This window comes from Falco peregrinus, chromosome 2 (genome assembly GCF_023634155.1).
Source record: "Falco peregrinus isolate bFalPer1 chromosome 2, bFalPer1.pri, whole genome shotgun sequence".
NCBI classification, from domain to species: Eukaryota; Metazoa; Chordata; class Aves; order Falconiformes; family Falconidae; genus Falco; species Falco peregrinus.
In genome coordinates this window covers 96686677-96711405 of record NC_073722.1, presented here as the reverse complement: position 1 = coordinate 96711405, position 24729 = coordinate 96686677, and the positions used below count along the sequence as shown (strand labels likewise).

Below are 24729 nucleotides of genomic sequence, written 5' to 3'. Positions count from 1 at the left end.
CAGTCTCCTGCACACTGGCAAGCAACGAGGCACGTTTACCCTCTCTCCTCTTCTTACTCCAGGCTGTTTGAAAGACTATCATCGATTTCAACCCATTTCTCCATACTGCCTGCTATGTTTCAGGGCAGTAAAAATACTACTGTTATCAGCAAAGAGAAACTTCAATCAGGCCTGGAGCTTCCCCAGAAACTGTATGTATTTGTTATCCTATATAAAGCCATTCCCAGATGAACCTCTTTCTACTGTCATGTACTAAACACCACAGTGCCAGCATAGGCAGAACACTTGCCTTCAGTTTGTCCTACAGTCTGCTGAGTAACACTTGAGAATTTTTGCCTGTTCATTTGTATCTCATTCCTCATCTGAATATTACAGTATTCCACAAGCTGTTCTTTCTTTCCTGCAAAGTCAGTCTTGGGTAAATTCCTGTTTCCAGAATCTGTGTTATCATCATCTGAATTAAAGGAAGTTTCCTCCATCTGCTGCTGACTATAGGAGACAGCTGGTGAAAATGCCTATAATTCAAACAGGTACCGTAGATTATATGGTTCATACTAAAAAAGAAATCAGTAAAAGTCAGCTTACTAGCAATTCACTTAAGCATTGGGCATGTTGTTCTAAAATTTAATTTAAGTGCATCTCTTCCCATTTCACCTCTTTAGCATCGCTCTCTCTGTCTCAAGTTCTACAGGGGAACAGCTCCAGCATGATTTTACAAACATCTGTCAGCACAAAAATAAAGGTATCTGGTGTCACACTCTTAAATGTTTCTCATATAAGGCCAGGCAATAAATTAATGTCCATCTCCACACCTTTACAAAAAACTGGGAAACAAAATATCAAATAACAATTCACAAAAACATCATTTTGGCATATGAAGGTCACTCATTAAATATTAACGCTTCTTATGCACAGTTCATATGATCAGCAGAATACTAAACAGGCAAATCACTTACAGAAACACTCAAGACTCCATACATAAAAGCTGTAACGCATTTACCTGTGAGATGGCATTCTTTAGCATCAAAAGAGTATCATCAGTAAGTACACCAAACTTTATCACTTTAGGAAGAGACTCCTTAGCTTCAGTCAGGTCATTAGGTTCAGTAACTCCTTCTAAACAGTATACAAGCAATTAGTATAAATTTAATTATTTGATACAGAAAGCATAAAGCATAAAGTCCTTTCCATAATAAGTTAAAACTCCAAAAAACAAACAGTGTTTGTAATAAACTCGGTTTGATGCAAATCACTTTCAAAACTAGTGCTGGTTTTAACAGTGTGCATGCTTTCTCAGAAAGGGCAGAAAAATAATTGCGTCACCATCTGACTCTTAAGTCTTTACGATCCAGCCTTATAGTTAGGAAATGGTTTTCTGTTCAAAAAACATAGTGGCCTTGATTTGAACTCCTGTTCTACAGATAGACCAGGAAAATCTTGCACAGAACTGCCATAAAATGACCAAATATATTATAATAATTTTCTTTTTTTTCTCAAATGTCCTGTTTCTAGAAAAACTGAAACTAATAGGCTCATACAAAATACTTTGTAGCTTCAAACCACGCATGCTGCTGCTTGGAGAGCCCACATAAATGTTTATTTAACTAAATTAGAGTTAACATACTGTTGATAGTTCCTGGATATAGGTGTGGCAAAAAATACCTGTTTGCTTTAGTGCAGAAGCTGTTTCCCATGGGGCCAGAGCTAGACACAGAGGTCTGATTGCAGCCAGAACCAGAGCTACTCCAGCTGCTGGAATAACTATTGTCAATGGTTTTATGATAAAAGTAAGAACTATCAGAATAAAAGCTGCTGCTGGTGTGTATCAGAATTTGAGTGAGGTGAGGAAGTCTGATACTCTGGTTGTGCTTATCACTACATTATGGTCTAACTTTCACATACAGCTCCTCATCCTCAAAACACTTTACATAGTTGTAGAACTTGTAGTAACTAATCTTAGTTCCTTCAAGTGCAGTATGAAAGCTTCATCTTTTTTGGTAAAACACTGAAGATATGTAACTTTCCATAAATTTCATATGAAAAGCATTCCTGATTCTACTCTGAGAGTATTCCTAACCTACCCCATTAATTAAGGTGGATATGCACTATCCTGAATCCCAGTCATTATCACCTTTTCTCAATGTGAAGAACTGTTTAATGCAAAGACTTAAAATATTGAGCCTGCAGTTATTCAGGCCACATACCTTTGGTGTCTCTCAGAAAATATACAGTAGAATCTGACACCAATTCCTCAGGAATTTCATCAACAGCTGTGCAGAAGCACACTTTGTCAACTTTCCATTCTTGTAGCTGAAACAAAATATAAAGGAATTTTGCTGCCACATTTCTTAACAGTAAGAAAATGTTTGTCTACTGTGAGCAACAGGACAGAATCATTGGTTTAACTCCATTATCTTCACATTGCTGTCCAAGTAAACCACTAACATAAATGAAATGTTAAAAAATCACTCAGCTAACTGTAAAAATCATCAGCTTTGGAAACAATGTTGATTTCCAGACCAACAGGACTGAAAGTATTAGTGCCAGAAACAGCAGAAATCAGAAGGCACTTAAATGCCCACCCCTTTCTGAGAATATGCAAGCACCTCCTCTCCTTCCACCTGCATCTCAGTCATAAACCAAGGTTAGTTTGAAACCCCAGACTCCATCCTGACCACCTAGTTATGTAAAAGATCTGAGGTACAAAAGGCTTTATTCACTGTTTCTTCCATGCTCTTCTCATGGTGTCTTTATTTAGCAATTAACTGCAACTTTTTTTTAATAAGTAACTCTGGGAACAGCTAATGCGGTACTCAAGTAACCCACTGCTGCATTTTCTCACCAAAAGTCAGCATTTTGCCCAGTAAATCACCTTTGCAATGTCTTATCAGTCAATGTCAGAGGCTATGGCAGACACCGCAGGCCATTGGTTTTGAATGGAAATTCCTGTTCTTGTAAAATGTTCTGTTCTGCACCGAGGACTTGCTCTGCACTGTACCTCCTTAACTTGCCTACCAGTCTTAGTGAAATATTTGTATCAGAAACCATCCTCATATCCACAAAAGAACAGAGTGAAATACAAGAGACTTACCTGCGGTGTGTGTTCCGTACTGTCTATTGTAAATCTTTGCTCCAGTTTACTCATTTCAGACCCACCAGGGAGACTTGATACATGACCTGACACACTTCCATCTTCTGCAGATTGCAGAGGGGATGTCTTGCTTTTCTGAGCCATCCCTAAAGAACACAATTAAAGAACAGGTATTCCATGCATATAAGACAGACCCTTCCAATTTTCTTATTAAACTACACAACTGAGCATTTTCTTCCATCTTCAGCATCACCTTTTAACAACCTGCCATCCAAACTTGCTGTTAATCATACATTTTCCTGTAGGGCAGCACTATTGCTGAAGAACTGCATCTAAATAAACAAGTGAGTATACTGCGTTCCACAGGTGATTGATCTTTATTTAGAGTATCCTTATCAGCATTTTCCAACACACTTGATCTTTTACAACAAAGTAAGTAGATTAACACATTTCAAGATGAAACTACTTTGTAAAAGAAAATGCAATTAATTAAGGGTTTTGTTGTAACAAATCTATGATATGGAAAATGTTTATAGTTATGTTATGCCCCACTGTAACACAGGAACAACTGCATGAATTCCAGGGTCAGTCAAGAATTTCAAACTTCATTTTATACTGTCTTCCAGAAGGTGCATCATGTCTTCTTCCCCTTTCAGCACAGGCTTCCAGACACTTAAAAGAACTGGAAAAGGCATAGGCGCACCCCCAACTAGATCCTTGTATGCGCCGATATTACTATCAAGTAATAATTCTCCTGTCCTTCTGCTTTTGAGCATTAACCTGCAGCATTGCAGCAGCCTCCGTTCAGAGGTGCAGAGTGGGAAGTTGAATTCTATCATTCCTTTAGTCTACTTACACCCACAGCAGGATTCAGCACTTAACTTCATGGTCCTATCTTTTTTGCACAGTCAGAACAAAATTCTTTTATGCCTGTAAAATATCAGAGCATGACTTCTTGCTTCTGCAAAAAAACTGTTTCAGAAGCTTGTGGGAGTTACACAGATACTGACAGCAGAGAATTGAATCTCTGAGCCACCAAAGATCATTGCTCTCTTCTGACACCCTTTCTATGCATTTTCCTTTGGGTTTTTTTCCAGTTTTTTGTGAAAGGCTTCTCTGCAATACTGTGGTTAAAGTACTGGACCAAGCTTAACTCTACAGAATCACCACTATTATCCTCAATAAACTAGGTCAGAATGAAGGAGAGCTTGTAACTCCTAAGTCACAGGGAATTAATTCATTCCTACTAAAGGGAACATATTCATTCATTCTGTTTATTTTAATAAAATTAATCTCTCAAAATCTGAAATAACAAAGCCACTAAAATGTCACAGACAGACTGGATGGAAGATATGCATTTGTGCATTGATTTTGTTCATGCCAGTCAGTCTCTCTCTTTCAGTTTCTTTGAAAAAGATGAAAAGGCCAGACTAGGATAGCTTTCTTTAAAAGGAGAGCCCTGAGGCAGAAGTTCTTGAGAAAACATTAGCCACACTGCCCAGAACATGCACAAAATCAGATATGCTTTCCTGGGAGAAGAACTGTTGTTGTTACAGATACTGCTGGATCTGCTTCAGAGCGCCACATTAGCTAGTTGCATTTAGCCTTCATGGCAGTATGGCCTGCAACAACTACAATTCAGCTACCCAAACCACCTACTTCCTTCCAATAGCACAGAGGGGGCTGTTTCAGCCAACTGCTCGGGGAACGGGTTACCTGGGCCTTCCTCCTGCTGCTTATCTGCAAACTCATCTGTGTCCCCTGTATCTGCACACACACAAAATGGGAGGAAAGCGTGATACAACCACTCTGCAGGGGGGATGGTGCAAATCCCACCAAAGCACAACCAGAGAGGAGAAAGGTCTGGAAATGGGTGGGATAGAAGGGGAACATGTGGACCAGACACTGCCCAAGGGGTGAAGCAGCAGGGAAAGGGATAAGGACGGGGTAATGGGGCTGGGACTCTGCTGATGGGGCAAACGGAGGGCTGAGGGAGGGGGAAATGGGGAGCTGGTGAGGGGAGAGTGAGGGGGCTCGGGTCAAGCAGTGCCCGGGGAGGGCTCAGCAGGCTGGGGCGGCAGGGGGGTCTCACCCGCAGCCTCCTTGCCACATCGCTGGGCCCGCAGCAGCAGCAGCGCCGCGCCTGCCGCGCTGCCGTTGTCCCCGGCCTCAGAGCCACGGTCGAAAAAGCGCAGCACAGCCCCTGCCTCCTGGCCGCCAGCTCGGTTCAGCAGCTCCTCGAAAGGCGCCGGATCGCTCAGCTCCAGGACGGTGAGCACCCGGTCCTGCAGCCACTGCAACCGCACATCGTCCAGGCTCATGGCGGCAACCCCCGGGGCCCGACAGACGCCTCCCGGTGGTCACGGCAACGGGGGAGGAAGGAGCGACGGCCACGGCCCGCCCCGCCGCGCCTCAGGAGTCAGCAGCCGGTCCGCCCGCCTCGTCCCACAAGGCTGCTCGCGCCGCGCCTCAGGAGGGCGCGTTCCCGTTGCACCTCTGGAGCGACCGGTTACTTCAGCCCCGCGCCCGCCTGGGCGGGAAGCCGCGGTAGCGCCGGGGCCGCGGGGCCCGCCAGGGGCTTCCCGCGGGGGGGGGAAGCGGCACAGGCCGGGCTGTCCCGCTCCAGCGGTACCGGGAACAAACGTCGGGGCCCACTCGGAACAGCACAAACCAGGTTTTATTCGGAATTGGCAAGAAACACGTGCAAAATTTAAGTGATGCTGTGCTTACAGCACAGATGTTAAAACATAATGGTAATATCCCCATTTTCAGAGCAGTACAAAAAATAACACGAAGTGACTCCTTTCCACCTGTTCAGTATGAACTTTGGTTCCACAACATCAGGTCAGTACCGCTGCACAGGCAGCCCTACAGCCAATGGGGACCAAGGCCAATGCTTTATTCCCCCTGCAGAAGTTACACCTGCATGTGGAAGCTGCATGGGACCACACTGTAAAAATAGAACCCGGGATAAAAATTTCTAGTAGGCAGTTTGATTCTTTTATTTGTGTCCTGACCCAGGCTGCGTAAGAGTTTTTTCCCAAGGCTTTTACCCACCAAGGTCACCGGAAGAGGCTGCACGCACCTCGCTTTGTGCAGAAGAGCATGAGTCTGAAAGCTGCTGGCTACAGGGAAAGAAGAGGGCTAATATCTCCAGTCTCCACTTCTAATCCTGACTTCTTCCACATTAAATACCACCCATGGCTTCTGAAAGACTGACATCATAACTCTGAGCAGAACTTGGAATAAACAGTTAACATCTTCAGTGCAGTTTTACATATGGCCAAAAAATGAGCACATTGCATCGCTGTGTGTAAATTTACATTTCATAATCCTTCTTGGATAGATACTGAAAACATATATTGCTTCTGTTGCATTGCTGAATTGTTCCCAAAGTGCATGAGATGGCAGCTTGCTTAAGTATGTGATTAGTAATGAATGTTTAATATGACAAAAAGTCTTTCGTATAACTTAAAAGTAACCATTCAAGAAAATAAACAGCCCCAACAACAGCAAAAAAATATGCCTACACTTGTTTTAGGACAAGCAGTAACATTTTTTTTTAAAGAACAAAACTAATTTACAACATTAGTTTATCAAGAAAAATGTACATTTTATATCTATATACTTTACAAGATGTTCCAGATCTGCTATGTATTTCTATGGGAGGTATATATTACAGAATTATTTGGCTGCATTATAAGGCAATCAGTGAAAAACACTTTGTCCTACATGAAACCATTCAAAGGCAAGATCCAATCACATAATTATTTGCAGACAAGTCCAAACATTTCTGCTGACAGCAACCAAACTACGCTGTATCTTCTTTATTAAAATGTAAAGAAATGTGCTTAAAAGAGAAAGGCGTAAACTTGTATCCTCCACCGGAGTAGAATTTGTTCTGAAATTCCACCCTGAAACGATACAAAAAAACCCCAAACAGAATCTGTATATTAATCTGCAATGACCAGTTGCCAAGGGATAAACTGTGCATCGTAAAAGGCTGAACAAAACCCATCCTAATCCTGTCACTTACACTTTCTGTGCTGCTATTTAACCTTCCTAACACAGTCCTAGGCAAGTTTCACGTTTCTCAGGAGACCCAAACACAGTGATACTGTGCCATAATGGCTTATTTCTGACTTCTTACTAATTTGTTTCGAGTTAGTTGCAGTTAATTGTTTTGCAAATATACAATATCATGAGGACAATATAAACACAAGACAGAGCTATAAGTGTTTATATAGCATGTTTGCCTTTTCTTATACTGTAAATATCATCAGGTTTCAAAATACTCTCCGAATCCACTTGAATATGCAGAGCTCGTGACATTAAGACTAAGAAAGGATTAAAATACTTAAGGGTTGGCAGCCCCACTTAAGCAAAAGTTTTGTCCACTAATAGAAATGTTCTGTTGAACCAAATAAAAGAGACTGAAGCCATTCAGTGGTATAACCAGCGTGAAATTAGAAATACTTATCCACATTATAATATTCTACAGTACGAAAAGCTGCAATACTATAAACCAAATACAGCTTGCACCAAAATCAACTCTGAATATGGTTGAGGTTAATATGCATCAAATATAATATTGAATTTACTGAAAATATTCCAGAGGAACAATTGCATTCAACTAACAGGCCATTTATTTCATATAATTAAATAAATCAACTACATTAGCATGAGGCTCTTTAATTTTATACTTTTCTTTTTAATAAGGCACCTAGTATTTTGACACAAAAATTCCTATTAAATAAGGCAGTATACACTAAAGTGATATAAAGAAAAAAGTGAACTTACCAGTGAAGTCGTATAGCATGGAGAAAAGCAGAAAGCCCCTCCATGACCAAAAGAATAAAAACTGTTAGCACAGCAAAAAAGGCTAGAACAGGGACTAGCAATAAAACACCATACGTTGCATCCACACGAAGACCCACTCTCATCACCATCTGCCATAGAACTTCTGATAACTCTATTAAAGAAATGTTTCCATAATTAATATTGATATTGCATACATTCACCCAGTGAGCTACTGACTTTTATTCTAGTTCAAACAGTATTCACAGCATCTGCTGAACATGGGAACTATCAGCAATCCCCTGCCCCAGTCAGCTGTCCATCCCTCCCTCCCCCAAAATAATCTGTTTCAAAATCAGATCTACTGATGGCAACATTTTCAACCATGACACTAAAACTTTCCTAAGTGCCTAAACACCTTCCAGACTGGTCAATCAATAGAAACCAGGAAATGGTGCTGTGAGTGCTGATACACTGTTATGGGAGGTAACGCTGTGCTCCCATCATTGGCCTCTTCACAAAACAGAGCAACCAATGAAGAAAATTACTAGATTCCAAACAGTAAGTCCCAATTGTAGTTTGGGGGCTTTTCACTGATCATGATTAGTTTAAACAGGGAATTTTTTTTAATTAAGAAAAAGATAACTTCATAATAGTATCACTTCAATAGGCCAGCCTTCATCTAACCAGCATTAAAAATCAAGACAGATGAAAAAAAAAAAACCAACAACAACAAATATCAACCAAATAAACTCAACACACTTACGTGCATGAGCAAGACTTAATGCCCATAGTCTCAGATAGGAGGCTGTATTAGAAATACATCCTAGACAGTATTCAATGGTATGAATTGCTTGATTCATAAAAACATCTGCAAAATTAAGCTGAAATATAAAAATACATTTGTATCCATCTAAACAACACAGTACAGCATGAGAGAACAAAAACATTAATCTGCAAATCTTAATGTACATGGAAGAAAAAATCCATTTAAAGGGTAATACACTGCAAATAAAAAAAGATTTGCTATGTTTAAGACAACATTATTACAGAGACAACATTAAAAAAAAAATCAGGTGCTATAGTTTTCCAGTTAGTTTCCCCAACTACTTTGTTGATAAATCAAAATGAATGCAATCTATGTTTTTCACAAGGAATATGATCCAATACTTGAAAATGCTAAGCAGCAGAGCCAGCCATGGTTCTAATTCCTATTCTATCGTGATCCTAAATTTACAATGTAAATTTTTGCATCCTTAAAAGCAGGACTAAGCAATGCTAGTGATAGAAAGATAACTACATGAATAGTGTAAACTCTGTAAATGCATGTACTTGTTGCTAACAAAGTTTCCAAGACTAATATTACTACAAATTTCAACACTTACTTTGTTTGGAACTATGACACATTTTACTTAAGCAAGCAATTCTTGTATATTCTATACATAACAAGCAAGAGCTTACTACCCCAGTGAAGCAAGTACTGTACATAGTCTGCACAGTGGGAAACTGAAGCAATTTTTTATCTTTCAATTCACATCAAATCAATGGAATCAGTCAAGACCTGTAAAAATTTGCCCTAAGGAGCAGCAATAGCTGGGGACTAGGAACACTGCCCATGTCTCCCAACCCCCATTAGCAATAATCTTCATCACAAGATGTAATTTGCAGACATAAAGAGACTTTTGTCTGGACGAAAAGCCAAGATTAATTAACAGGAAGCTGGGCAGTCATCCTCGTGACTTAATTCTAAGAATCCATAAAACCATACAAAGCCCAGAATTTTTATCCCACTCTTCAATTTTGGAAAACCTATAGCCTTAGATGCAAGGTCTCTATGTGCAAATAACGCACTCCTCCTGTTCTCCACTACAGATAGATTGTGGTTTACTGTAGCAATCAGAATGTAACAAGAAATAATGATTAAAATAGCAACAATTGAAAAAATAGGTAAATTGCATTCAAGCATCAAGGTCTTTGTAAAGGCTCAGCTGATTTTCTTGAAAACTTCCAGGGACTCAGTGTAGAGATTATCATCTTGATTTTTCCACTTCTAATTTGCTTTTAATGACATACAAACTAGAAATTAAGCAAAAACATCATTACCTCCTCTCCATCCCCCTCTCTGTGCCCACTGTCTAAATGACTGCTTCCTTCTTCTACATCATGACATCTCAGCAGAGAAAGTTCTTCTTCACTTTCTTTTCGAATTAGCTTGTAGCCACTCTACAAAATAGAAACGTACCATGTCTTCAAGTGGACTGCCAGTGTCATTTTTTACATTTATTTAACATAGTCAGAGACAAAAGCAAAAAGAGAGCTAGAGAAACAAAGTACTATTATGTGTTACAGTCCAAAACTTTCCAAGTTGAGTAGAAATCTCTAGTAAGGACATTACTCTATATGCAACACAACACCAGCTGAACTCTTCTATACTGAAGAAATACACAAGTTTCTCTCAACACTTACTCTGTACATTCTAATGCCTCGGCCTCCACTGCGCAACCAATATAAATAAAGTGGTTTACCAAAAAGCATTACAGGAACAGAAAGAAAAGCTATACTAAGTAGAAACCTCTGCAGAGCAACCTGTTTGAGGGAGAAAGAAAAAATTAAATTAGATCACAAAATCAAGAGTAGGAAAAGACTTCTCATTTTCCTCTAAAGGCCTTTTTGAGCCTAAGAAAAACGCTGCTAATTTCAGTGGGTATGTACTCCAAACTAAACATGCACATATTTTACTTAATCAGGCCCTTACATTAGGTTACAGACATCCATCATCTTCAGGACTGGGTTCTAGATTAAGGCATTACTGATATTCCTCACATCAGTGTATCGTTATACTGGTATTAGCAAGGTTATTTACAGCACATAGAAAAGTATCAGCATTACAAGCATGAGACACTGTTCTCTAGCCTTAATTTTAACTGGGGAGATTTTGTTCTAGAAACAGGTATTTTCACAAGTCATGGCATAAAATCTTACAACCAATTAAAGAGTAAATAGGTTATTTAGTCATAACGTTTATTCAATTTCCTCTTAATCTGATACATTCCCCTTCCTAGGGGAACCAATCATCCATCAGCCTTTTGTGACTGGTAAAGTGTTACCTGTACAGGGAACACAGGATGTTCAGAAGCTTGTTAAGTACACTACGTACCTGCCCGGTGTAGAAGACCTCTGTTTCACCACCAGGAAACAGGAACATGTTAATAAACTGAATCAGAATACTAGGAGCAGATGTAGAGTCCTCCGCAGAATACGCTAACCATTTAAAGAAGATCATAAACACAAGGTAGCCAAAGATGCACATCATGAATAAAAGTTCAGGAAGAAAAACCAAATAAATATTATACTTCTTCTTGAAATGCCTAAAAGATAAATATGGGAAAAAAATTAAAAAATAAGCCTTACAAAGAAAGATCAAGGTAAACACATGACCCAAACGTGATTTCAATAAAACAGAACAGTATCCAGCACTTGTAAACAGCAGGACTGAAATTACAATCCAGAACTGATATCTTCATATTCAGTGACATTTTAGTCACGTATTTCAGTGGAAATCAAAACTGTAAGAAGCACATATCTCTATCTAGCAACAAGTGAAATAAAATCTTGATTTAATCAGATTTTTTGGCATAACACATTTCAGAAAGACTTCTCTGTCACTGCTTTTTAAGAACAGTTTTCACAATTACTATTACTCTGTTTTTAAAAAACTGTTCCAGTTTCTCTTACCAGATTGTTATAATTCAAGATCTGACAAAAACTACAATGTTAATACTATCTTAACTTCTTGTACTTACAAGTGGTTAAATACCCCCAATACAACTCCAAACGTCATGTGAGTCACTCCAAAAATCACAGACATTTTCATTTTGAAAGAATTTAAAAAACTGAGACGATTGTTTGCCAAATTCCATATCTGAAGAGAAGAAAACAAAGCCAACAGTAAAGAACAGTGTAATAGAAGGAATACAACAGTATCCTTTCTCTACTGGAGACCAGAATTCTACCTCAAATGGGGATAACAACTGAAATTTGAGTTCTGTGAAAAAAGTTAAATCTTTCTTTACTCACTAAGGGAAAAACTTTTTTGAGTGGAGGATGCAAGCAGAAATGTTTTTTCCATAGTAAGATCTATATTCCTAATACACATACCAAAATCTAATTTTAAAATGACTGATCATTGCCAATGGATAACTTAAAAGAATAGAACTAACCGGATCAATTCCAAAGGGATAAGCTCCATTGTATACACCAGAAACATTTGGATCCAATGTTAAAAACTGATTAGACTTCAGATCCTCAAGACTGCAAAGAAACAAATACACAATCACATCTGACATTGTTTAAATATAGTTACAAATTATACTTTCAGTTCTACAGGGCACTGCCTGCTTCCCTTTATATGACTAGCTCACCCACTGTCAGACTTCAAAAGAATAAAAGGATTTCTAAGCACAAAGGCCTGGCTAATAAAAAAAATAGGAAAAAAAACCCCAAACTCAAGAAATTCACAATCTGGGCTTCATTTGCACTAACTGTCTTTGAAATGGAAGTTTCTGGATTTTATTCCTCATGCCCCTAGAATGGGACGTCTCATTTAGAAAGCTCATAATTTGTTTTTATATAAAATTCACTAACAAACACCCAAAGAATAACTCATAGATTTTTTTTTTCCCTTTTACATTTGGATAAGTTTCCACTCCAACTTAAATTAACACAGCATTCACCACCCATTCACATTTTAACCAAAGTCAGTGGGTTTGACTCTACTATTTGCCTCAAAAACAGGCAGTGGCTCAAAAATGAGATGCAAGCTGTGAACATTTAAATACCAAAGGGCCACGACACCTCAAAGAAATAAGGTTATCCTACTTGGTGAAAAAGTATGTTTGACAATTCACATAACCTACTTTTTTCTTTTTTTTTTTTTCTTTTTACTACCAAGAAAAGCTGTGCCAAGACTGATGATTACTAGGTAATTGATTATTTCATTAATTGTTGATTTCTTTACAGTAGATACTAATGTTGCCTGGCTATTCATTCCAGAAGCATGACCTAGGACAAATTTCTCCACAAAAATGAGCCCTTTGTTTACTATTCCTCTCAAAATCTGATATATATATATTCAGAAACCTCTCCTGGAAAATATAATAATTGGAGACAAACTAAAACAATTAGCATAAAGACAAATCATAACACAGGAGGCAGTGCCTTTTATGAATAAAAAGAATACACAAGACAAAGTCCCAGTGCCTTTTGTTAGGATTTTACAGTACAACTGAAGTCTCCAGCCATTCATAAGAACCTTTTTGTTCTTTAGAGATACACAAAACACACTTAAGAAGGTTTAGAGACTGAATAAACCCTAGAAATATCACCCCATAAAATTCGGTGCAAGTCCTTACTACCAATAAAAAGGTACTATGCCAGCTGCACTTCTTAATCACCAAGAGTTATTAGCCAGCGTATAGCATTAGGATATTGCAACAGAATCGGTTCCAGGAGAAAACTGACTGTCATCTACACCAAATGATATTCTAGAAAATGATCCAGGTGACTGAGGACATGTAAATCCAGCAAAGCAGCACTGACAAATATGAGATTAACCTGATAGATTTACTGAATTAAATATAATAAAATTCTAACAGTGGTTTTGGAATAAATTGTGTTCTCTGTGGATTTCCCAATTTACGATAATGACCAATATGAATTTCTGGTTTTAAATAACTATTACTGCCTTTTTTATTCTAAGTGTAGATGTATCAGCCCTTAGTGCACTAGCACTTGATACCTTAACAACTAGATTTTGCTAGATTTCACTGCATTTATTTACTGCTCTCAATAAAAGGAGTTAAGATGGGTGAGCAAAAGGGTTAAACTGTTGCAGGAAGTACGTATTTGTTTTAATGGTATAGCAAATAGGCATGCTACTCACCGCCAAACCTGCTGTTCAAACATTGCCGAAACATTCCATCCAGAACCAAATATATTTAATGACTTCGAAAAACAGTCATTATAGATCAACCCAGTGTATATAGAAAACAGACCCATTAATAAAATAACGTATCGGCCTTCAAATAACATTTTCATTATCTGTAAATATTGGAAAAAAGATAAAATAGAGATCATCATCTGCTATGTGAACAATCGTTATGTAGACATCTCTAAGAGACACACAGTTTTGGCCATACAAAGACTTCTAAAAACTCTTGTGAACAGTCATTAAGGAATAGGAAGAAGCCTGAGGCCAATCAAAATGTAACACACAATTTTGATTTAAGCATGTCAATATGCAAAAGTGATTTATATGCAAAGGTTTATATGCATGAGGAAACAGAGCTAGGAATGAGAAGTATATTCTGAAAAACAACTGTGTTTAAATTGAATGCACAGATCTGAAACCCCCATGCAAACTTCCATTACAAACTAAGACTCTTCTCACTGGCATCACTACATTAATGAATAGTGTTTCTAAGCCACTTTTCCTTCCCAGGACTAGTTTTCAAGGAGTTAGGCATTTGCAGCCATTCTTAGTTAAATATAATTCTAAGGAGAGATGCAGGTGTTCCGGCATTCCAACTCCATACGATTAAAAAATCAGTTAAAATTAAGTTTAACAAATTTCAAACTACAACTCCTTTTCAGAAACAAGAAAATGGAATTGGAAAAATAATTTTCTCCTCACTTCAGTCACTGTAACCACATTCTGTAAAACACACGCATTACTAAGTAACCCCAGAAGAAGAAAAGACAAGCCCAACAATATCAACTAATTTTTGTCACTTTCATTCCAACTTGAATAGTTCTGCTCTTTCAAAAAAGTGAATAGTTTGTTAAGATATCACATTAATCTCAAGGATTACAGCAAATTTAAACAGAAAATCCTGAAACAAAGGAAAAAAAACCCAGCCTAATACATGTGCAATAAATAGTACTTTCCAGAAACACAGTAATTATTCAATTGAAATAATCTTGCTATATGGGAAGTGAATTATTTGTAATTCCTTTTACCTCATCTTGTGATCTTTGCAATCTAGGGTGGTTTTCATACAGTATTGTCAGAAGTGAGAATATGAACATTAGTAGACCATGCCCAAAGTCTCCAAACATAACCGCAAACAAGAAAGGAAAAGTGATGATGGTATACAGAGCTGAAAAGGCAACATCACAAATTTCAGGCACACAGCACAACAGATGATGCTGCCATCTGAACTATGCCTAAGCAATTCAACTACTTTAAAGCTGAAAATTGTTTGAGAAGTTTGAAAAACATTTCAGCCCCTAATGGACCTTTCCCCCACACTATAAATCTAACTCGGTTTAAAGCCTGCTTATTGTGTATCCCTTAGTAATGACAAATCTGCAGTTGAGCGTTAGCTGACGATTCTGAGAATAATAATATGAGCCCAGGAAATAAAAAACAGACAAAACAGTTCTTCCTCCATGGCTATTCTGGCTCTGTATTATAATGTACATTCTCCTGTACAGCATGACATAACATAGCTACAAAAATACATACAGACATTAAACTAACTGGGCTATACAACAAGGCTGGATTTTTTTTAAGTGATGAGCTCCAGGCTTCAGTAAGATCAATAGCCATTACCAAAGTTTTCTTTTTTCCCCTAAACATCCTCTCTTACCCAAAGTAAAACATTATACAGCTATTATCAGCATCTTTAATGCTAAAATAACTCATTCAGCAAAATCAAATCCTATTTTACTGCTTGGAGCATCACTTGTACTTTTGATGAGCTACTTCAATTTTAAAATGGCCACTAATAAGCAACATAGTTGCCACCATTTTGCTTTTACCAGTGTCCAGTTCAGCAAGGGAATTAAACTTCTAACAAGGCAAGCAGTAATGATAGCACAGCTCACAGTTCAGATTTCACTAGGACCAACCTGGATTAACTTCCCCATAGCTTCCAACTCCATAAGCATCAACAATGTTTTGGAACCCTGAGGTGAATTTATTGGTACGTATCAAAGTTGGAGGAGGTTTTGTTGTTGGGATGGTATTCATGAATGAAGAAATTGTAGCCCCACTCTTTCTCTAATTAGACAGAAAAAAAGATACATTTATGTAAGAACTCAGTTGATGCTTAATCTAATCAAATTGAAAACATTTCTTCTATCAGCAGTTTCACTGATCCTGAAACATTCCTAAGTTAAGCCACAATTTTAACATTTATCCCTTTGTGCCTTCTTAAAAAAATAATTACATTAATCTGTTCTTCTAAACACACTGATTACATACAGTGTTCTAATCCTTACTTTGTATGAAATACCAGAATACACTCATTAGTCAATACTATAAAGCGAAGATTTGTTATTAAAAATTCTCCTTCATAAAAGATGGCACTGCATTCAAGTTAGCACCTTCTACTTGACTGCAAATAGCATGGTCAGACTGGGTCCAACACGGAAGTTATTCAAGAAAAAAGCCAAACAAAACAAAAGCCAAAACAAAGAACAAACCCACACACAACACTAAATAAAGGTTCTGCTTACAAAGAAATTGTTTGATAGGAGTTCATAGACACCCACACCTGCCTGTGCCTACTTTTAGCCTGTTTTAAATAATCATTTTCTTTCCTTATCTGTATAGTTAGTTCAGGACAAAAGTTTTAACATCAGTGAGCATTCAGCTGACTTACTGAACCTTCCTCCAACGCGTGGCGCAGATTTTGCAGATCAGCCACTGGACACCAAACCTCAGCAATTAAACATTTATTTGTGACATCAAAGCTGCACAGGTTGAGTACATGATAAATGGCTTTCATCTTCTTCACTTGGATAACCCAGGTATAGATGGATTCAGATGCTTTACACAAGACTTGGCGTAAGTAATCCTCAGTTTTATGCAACACCTTTGTCCAAGAAAAAAGCAAAAAGATTTCATTGGAAATGTCACAGTGGTTATGGTAACCACAGTCAGAGCACCTAGTATTTGTCCAATGCCAGATCACATTTGTAGGAGGGCAGCTAACTACCGCTTGTAACAGAAGGCAACGCCAAGTGCCCAGAAGTTTAATAAATACATGCAACAAGACATCAGGGACATGACATACAGTCATGCTCAGACCCAAAGCTGTATGTGTTTTAGAAACCTATTCAGGTACTTAACGCAGTGATTCATCAAATGATTTCCTGTAGCACAATAACTGCAGCAAAAGAAATACTGTTATTTACTCACAGTATGAAGATCCTGAATACGAATATTTAGTCCTTCAACAACTGCCTTGCGCTCCTCCATGTTATCTGGATAGGGATACACATGACAGTGATAGCTACAGAAAAACAGAAGTTTGTGTTAAATAATCAAACTGAAACAAAACAAACCACCCAACCCCATGCCCTCGTCAACCCACAACACACCACTGAATAACCACGGGACAGATTCAACTGAGTGTGTCGGTATTTTGCCTGTACTTAATAAGGACTGCAATACACACATCCATTTGTGTATTGCATAATTATAAAGCTAGATGCTAGTGGTGGTGGGAGGAACAAATTTAACTTCAACAATCTTACCTAAATATCAATACCTACAAGGAAGGGAAGCTGTGGGAAAACTAAGAACAAAACAACCCAGATATAAAGAAATCATATGTATTACTTTTACTTCTTACCAGTCACAAATCTTCTTAACTTTCTGGCCGATTTGTTCACCCCAATAGGACACTAAAAAAACAAACCATTTTGTGGTTTCACCCTAAAAAACAAAAAAAAAAGTTGATGAAGTTTGTTTTTAACCAACAACTCCACTGCGATACAATTACAGAGCAAAATAACAGATCTGAATAATTAGAAAATGCTGTGTTAGTAGCATTAACCTTTCACCATCTTAGTGAAGATCAAAAAATAAAATTCAAGTATGCCAATAACTTTTTTTTTTTTTTAAGAGAAAAACAGAAAATATTTTCAGGGAAAATAAGAGATTAAATTTTACCATCTCAGAATTATCAGTAATGAAAAAAGTCTGAAGACATTAAAATGTTACAAATTAGGGTCAAAGCAAAATTTTAAAGTGACAGATTAGGCAGCCATAATTGCTGATTTGCAGAAAGTTAATTTTGTAAGTTCAGAGAAAAAGCTTCATAGAAGATTAACTGTACTCCAGACTTTTTTTTCCTTATTTACTGAATGAAGAAATAAAATTAATATTAAAAGGTAATGTACTGTACAGACCTAGTTAATAAATATCCAAGGAGCCATTTATGCCATGTATTTTGATCATGGTAGCCAATCATAAAGTCACTATTATTCCACAATAAAATTATGCACTCATCAAGTTGAATCATGATAAATTAATTGCCACTCCTATAGTTATGGTGGTATCAAGACCCTCGAATTTTACAGTCTTACAAGTTCTAATACTTTAGAAGAATTTTCCCTCCAAGTGCACTGGGAAATCATTTACATTCATAGCAGGCAGACCTGAGTAGCAATTTTTCCAAGTCCTATGAAAAGTACAAACAAAATAAATAAACTGATAGTTGCAATCTTTACTCACAGTATCTGGATCTTCCAGACACTCATCCAATTCTGCGTATGTAAGAATAGTATAGCCTTTACAGACTCTCCACAGCATTTTTTCAAATGCTTCAACTTTTGCTATGTGAACTAACCCAGATATGAATCTATAGGGAAAAAAAAAAAAACAATTTGAAAAATAAGCTAAAATCCACAAAAAAAGTCAGAGTACATCATCACTCAGGATCACACAGTCATGATAATTTAACAACTGCCATCTCTAGAGAAGGAAAGAAGGTAAATTTTCTGTTTCCCCTAAGTAGGTATTAACTAGTATATAAATTAGATTCAATTTCTATTCAGAAAACAGACTGTAGGCCTGAGCACACAACCAGAATTATATTTGAAATTGTTTCTTTCTGTGATATTAAGGTTCTTAACCTTTTCTTGGTAAGATACCCTCTTATAACGGTGTGGTAGAGAGCAGTATCCACTCATCATTCTAAAGGCAAGTAGGCAATACTGTTATTAATGCTACAACTCACACTGCCAGGTGATTAAAACACTGTGTGTTTATCCTAGAAAAACAGTTTGAACAGTAGAAGTACTGATTTCGAGCACTTAGATATTCTCCTTAATACACATGCTTGGTTTGATGGAAGTTTTGTGACCTTTTTTTTGGTAGTGTCCTACTTCCCTCTCCGAATAATCCAATTTTGTTACACAGGTACATTTGGGTCAAACTTCTACCCTGCCTAGAACTGCCTGTCTCATCTGAAATCACTACATTCCAACTTTTAAGAAAACAGCCCACTATTTAAGAAAACAGTTCATCAAGTAGTTTTGAAACAGCAAACACTGACAGCCTGCCAGGCATGGACTGAGCCATACCTACCCCAGCTTGGCACCCAGTCTGTGCATGCAGTTGTAATCCATTAATGGCTCATTTTCCACAGACGGAAATTCTTCATAATTTGCGTGTAAATGGGATTCATACTAGAGAATAAAAGAAAGATCACTCACAGATTTCAGAAAAAAAACCCTACTGCCATTCATTTATTATCCTGAAGAAAACCTAATTAAGTAAATTATTTCAATAAAAATATAAAACCCTTTCTGCGTTCAAATCAGACAACAGAGAGATCTCAGGATCTCAAGTGTACTGTTCTTAGCAATTATAGTCAGCATTGCAAAAGTTACATGGTATGTTTCTTAGCACAATTTATGCATCAAAATACAAATATGCCTTCACTTTCAACTGACGACAGCAGTAACATTCAAATCATTCAATAAAGAAATCAAAGCTCCTCTAAACTCAGGGCTGCATTTTGCTATGTTTATGAACGCAGCCTAGTACCAGAGCTGGCCAGCCAGGTTCTCTAGGTACTGAGCGCTAATAACGAACAGCATACAGTGCCGTACAGCCCGACACAGAGACATGCACTTCTCTAGAACTACTAACAGTAGGGAACAAAAACCACCACGACACATACTCCTTGCCAAACAACATAAGCAGTACCTCAGCTGTTCTCCTGACAAATCTTTGTGTGACCTCTAACATGCACGTGTATTCTGTCAGTTCAAGCAGGTTTTTCCTCAACTTTTCTTTGTTCTTAGTTACTTCCCTCAATTCTGTCTCCAGCTTCTGCAACTGTTCCTGAGACACAGAGAAAAAAATGACATCGAATCAGTTACACTGTTTTGGAAACTGGGGGAGAATGAATTTTAAGCACATGTTAATTTGCCACAATGATGGGAGCTTCCCAATTTCTTAATTAACTTAAGGTCCATAAGTTCTATTCCTCAGTCTGGAGAAAATTACTTTGTATTGAGTACACTTGATTCTCCACTGGCATCTGTTAAGCCTGTTGTTCTGCCCCTAATTTGTGCCTGAGCTAAGTAACGCAGACTTGGAATTAGAACATCAGATAGTACAGGGTGGAAGACAGCTACCTATTATTTCAATAGAATTACAGCAAAACAGAATGTCATTCAAAATTACATCTGGATTTTACAAGCTTCTACTTCTAACGCAATATCAGAAAAAGGATTCAGAGAAAACAGCACCATGTTTTGCTACACAACCAACACTGCAACTTGCAGAACCTTGGGCACATAAAACTTCCCCACACCCCAGAAATTTTGGATGCACAAAAAGAGTCTTAGATAAGTCCCAAAGCAATAAATTAAGCTGAAGGACTACAGGTACAGATGATAATTTGTCTGAACAATGTAATTGTTCAGTGTAATTCAACAGTGTAATATGCCAGCCCATCAAAATAAAACAGATGAATGCAAACCCCATGAGTTAGCTTTGACCCTTTCACAGGAATTTTGTGTTAGTATCAAATCCTCACTGGCAGTCTTTGAAGTAACACTGGGAGAAAGAAAATAAATTTGACAAAAAGGAAAGCAAATGCTTCTGCCACGCCCCTATAACTTAAGTTCTAAGATAGCAGGTAATCAAGTTTGAAATAAAATTCCAAGATTCAATTCTACACTTTTGGCATCTGTTGCATGGAAAAGTTACCTGGATTTCTAAAATGTGCTTCAGCAATGGGGCAGGAGGAGCAACGTCTCCTTCAGGAAGTGGAATATCCGCCTTTTTAATTTCTTGTACTAAATACCCTAGAGTGAGAAGAAAAACAGAGAATCAGAAAGGAAACCGTATTGCCTTACACTTCCTGGAATGCTGCACAGTTGACCTTCAGCTGCTACTGATGGTGCTGATCACACTGAAGCATCAGGCCCATTTTATTCATTTTTTTCAGCAGCAACACAAACACTACAGTCTTCAAAGAAAGAGGAGCTTATGGAGTGCTAGGAATAAAACACAGAGAACATTTTTGACTTGGAAGTTTGCAGAAGCAAATCATCTTCAGAGTCCTCTGACTGAAATTTTCCAACCGCAAGTACTTTTTAAGAAGCTTTTAACATTTCATAATATCTCTTTGTTGCTGCAAGATATCACTTTCTGCTGATCATGCCATCTGCCAGAAACTGATGTTCTGTTCATTGACCCATGTTTGGAATAAAAAGCATTCAAACAAGGTGGCTTAAGCAACCTTGACAACAAATGCAACTCATGCTGGGCAAGGAGATTGCTGAAATAGCTACTGGGATGGTTTGGCATGACCAGCATGTGACTCTGATGAGAGATTCCAATAAAAAGAATCTTTCAATGGTAACTTTTCCTCAGGATATGCTGAATAAATCTGCATCTTGGCTGTAATGTTCTACATACCCTTCTCTATTCATTAACTACCATGTGAATACAATTAACTTCAGGTATTTTTGAGGGTGCTTGGAAGTTCAACAGTACTGAGCTACACAACATGAAAAACAGCCATATCTTATAACCAAGGAAATATCCAGAGTAGAGCTTCTCAGCAGAGCTCTAAGCAGTCAATACTGAAATGGTCTCAACTATTTATCAGCAATTCTTCTTCACCTCTGAGCTTAAAAAAAACCCAACCTGTATTTAGCACGTACGTGTTGCAGTGTAAGTAAATTTTACAGCTCAAAAACCCAAGAAACAGAGATCAGTGGTAAAACACTGGAACAGGTTTCCCAGAGAGGCTGTGGAGTCTCCATATTCAAAATTCCACCAGACACAGTCCTGGACAACCTGGCCTAGCTGCCTCTTCTTGAGCTGGAGGTTACCTAGGTGATATCAAGAGGTCCCTTCCAACCTAAATGACTCCAATACACTCAAAACTGATGCAGCATATCAAGACAAACTAAGGAATATATTTGTATGTTCCAATCCAATTCAGTACTACAGTCATCTCCAGCTCCAAAAATCTACATAAAGACTCTACATATGAGTGTATGTATATCTGTCGCTTCATACATACCAAAATTTTCTAAAGTTCTACAGCACTGAGATCATACAAGACTGAGAAGATTACAAAAACCTATAGCTGAAACTTTCACTGTAGTTCCACTCTAAAAATATAAACTTTAATAATGCCGCAGATGAGAAAGAGCAGACATGAAAATAAAGCTCACCAAGTATTCTTTCCATTTCTTCACACTTCTTCACTTCATTCACAAATTTTCTTTGAAATACACTCACATTTGGGTTAAGCTGAAAGAGAAGGACAAAATTATTATTAAATATTGCACTGAGCAACCACCCCTAAAAAACCACATCTATTTCTGTGACTTCTCACGAGACAATTTTGCATGTGGTTCTGCGTGATCTCTTTCTACAAAGTGCTTTTCAGCTAAGAAGGTATGAAAACCTAAAAAGATTTAAAAGAGTTCAAATAGCAAGGTTGCTTTTATAAAAGCAGAATGAACAATGCCTTTTGCTAGTTTCACTGAAATAACAAAATAACTAGGTCTACCGGAGAAACCATTCCTAACCTTATTTCTACGGTTTTAAAGTACTGCCTAACAACTTCAAATTAACAAACAACCTTTCTGCCAGTGATTTTTTTGCAATGGTTTTCTACAGAATATATTTGAAATATTGAGTTCTGAAAAAGCCTTTTTTTTTTATATCCCCATATTATGACACGTGCAATGTCTCTGATTACTTAGCTTTTAAATCAGAACCACTAAATATGCTGTTTCTGGAATAAAAGGTGCAGGAGATGCCTGGAATGGCATCAAAATATTAAACATAACACCCATGTAATGATTCCTACAGACTGGTCTCCTCCTGCCTGCCATATTTACTAACCAGCTGTTAATTTAATTTAAGTCCTCCCAGCTTTCCTTACAAAGATTGTACAACCTACATTTCTGAAGAATACCTGGAAGAAATGCCAACGTCTCAGCAAGCAAAGCTCATACAATTACGATGAGACAATGCAGAAACAAGGTTAATTGTTACCCAACCCTATTTGACGTTAGTCAGGCACGTAGTTTGCTCCAAGGTGCACTGCTCCTTCAGGAACACACGCTTTACAAACCAGCAGACTGTAATGTTGAAGGAATCAACCTACAGAGCAACTACTAAGGTGTTACTATCGCATGTCAGTGGGGTGCACGCGTGCACTCAGATTGAAGTCAAGGTGCCTTCAGGTGGGTAATGGCTTTCCCATGGGATTCAACCGCAAAACACCCCAAGTTTAAGCTACTTCTGTGCGGAAGGCAGGACGGAGTGACCCCCAGGCAGCCCTCCCTAGAGCCTCTCCGACTCCCCCGCCGCAGTCAGCCTCGCACCTGCGGCGACAGAGAAGGGTTTGGAGGCTTTCAGATCGCACCTCGGCAATGGAACCTCCACCTTCCCGCGGCAACCGCTCGGCCCGCCTCGGCCTTCCCCTTGCCGCCCCCCGCCGAGTTCCCCTTCCTGCCCCCGGCTCCCAGGACGCCCGGCTGGGCCCGGGCCCGCCGCCGCTACTCACGTCTCGGAACTCGGCCAGGCCACGCTCGCCCACCTCGCTGAGGCACTCGTAGGCCGAGCCGCTCTGGAGGAAGAGCTGCGCCAGGCACATGGGCTCGCCGCGGAACAGCGCGCCCATGACGGGCGGCGGGGAGCGGGGGCGCTCAGCGGGCCGGCGCGGTGCGGCGTCCGGCGGCAGCCCGCGGCCCGGCGGCCATGGCGGAGCGCCCCAGCCCGCCGCCGGCAGCGCGGCCAGCTGCTTCCGGGGGGCGGCGCCTCCGCGGCGCCGGGCGGCCGGCAACGCCCCGCCCCGCAGCGCGGCCCGGCGGGCGGCAGCAGCCCCGCACCGGGCGGGGAGAGCAGCGTGCTGCGGCCACGGGCTCACTGGGGGGGCGGCTGCGTGTGGCGGGAGGGAAAGGAGAAACACGTTTCTGAGGTAACGGTAAGGTCCGAAAGGAGGAGGTAAGTTTCTGAGGTAACTGTAAGGTCTGAAAGTATAAGATACGTTTTCTGAGGCAAATGTAAGGTCCGAAAAGAGAAAACACGTTTCTGAGGTAATGGTAAGGTCAAAAGGAGAAATATTTCTGATGTAATTGTAAGGTCCGAAAGGGGAAGATACATTTCTGAGGTAATTGTAAGGTCCAAACCACAGGGAAATCCTACAGTGAGCATCACATTTGATCGACTGAAGAACAGCAGTAAATGTTTTCAGTACGCTGCGTGGCCCAGATCAGGTGCAGGTTCTCTCCCTAACTAAACTGTTTTAAGTCCTTGGTATCAACTGCAGAGTGTGAACTGGAAAGGAGGATTACAGATCAAGACGGGAAAATCCCCGAAGCATTATGGCTTTTCAGAAGGGCGAACAACGGGGTCCACTGCTCCGGGAGCGGGTGGGTGCAAGGGGGCTGCTGCTGCCCTGACCCCGGAGCAGACACGCTCCTGGCCAGGACAAAGCCCCCCCGTGGGCCCCCCTAGCCCCGGCACAGGGGGTCACGCACAGCTCGCCCCATTAAAGCCAGCT

General features: G+C 39.2%; 2 protein-coding genes across 2 annotated transcripts in view; both read right to left on the bottom strand.

The window, feature by feature from the left end:
• DNAH10 (dynein axonemal heavy chain 10) overlaps nucleotides 1–4857 on the bottom strand; it is a 57037-nt gene extending 52180 nt beyond the window's left edge. The window contains exons 1-5 of the mRNA XM_055797212.1: nucleotides 4808–4857; nucleotides 3092–3237; nucleotides 2205–2310; nucleotides 1001–1116; nucleotides 323–515 (exon numbers count right to left, since the gene is read on the bottom strand). Coding sequence (XP_055653187.1) covers nucleotides 323–515; nucleotides 1001–1116; nucleotides 2205–2310; nucleotides 3092–3235 — 559 coding nt within the window. The 5' untranslated portion in view covers nucleotides 3236–3237; nucleotides 4808–4857. The remainder of the gene's footprint in view (nucleotides 1–322; nucleotides 516–1000; nucleotides 1117–2204; nucleotides 2311–3091; nucleotides 3238–4807) is intronic.
• Nucleotides 4858–5749: 892 nt separating this feature from the next.
• ATP6V0A2 (ATPase H+ transporting V0 subunit a2) lies at nucleotides 5750–23969 on the bottom strand. The gene is made up of 20 exons (XM_055797203.1): nucleotides 23731–23969; nucleotides 22385–22463; nucleotides 20904–21001; nucleotides 19893–20030; nucleotides 19269–19369; nucleotides 18414–18540; nucleotides 17530–17612; nucleotides 17094–17187; nucleotides 16555–16767; nucleotides 15800–15950; nucleotides 14906–15045; nucleotides 13830–13987; nucleotides 12109–12199; nucleotides 11692–11810; nucleotides 11046–11256; nucleotides 10355–10474; nucleotides 9992–10111; nucleotides 8655–8772; nucleotides 7892–8063; nucleotides 5750–7005 (listed from the first exon to the last, which is right to left on the bottom strand). Exons 1-20 carry the CDS (start codon nucleotides 23845–23847, stop codon nucleotides 6903–6905), a joined length of 2553 nt encoding a protein of 850 aa, XP_055653178.1. The 5' UTR covers nucleotides 23848–23969; the 3' UTR covers nucleotides 5750–6902.
• Nucleotides 23970–24729: the final 760 nt, after the last annotated feature.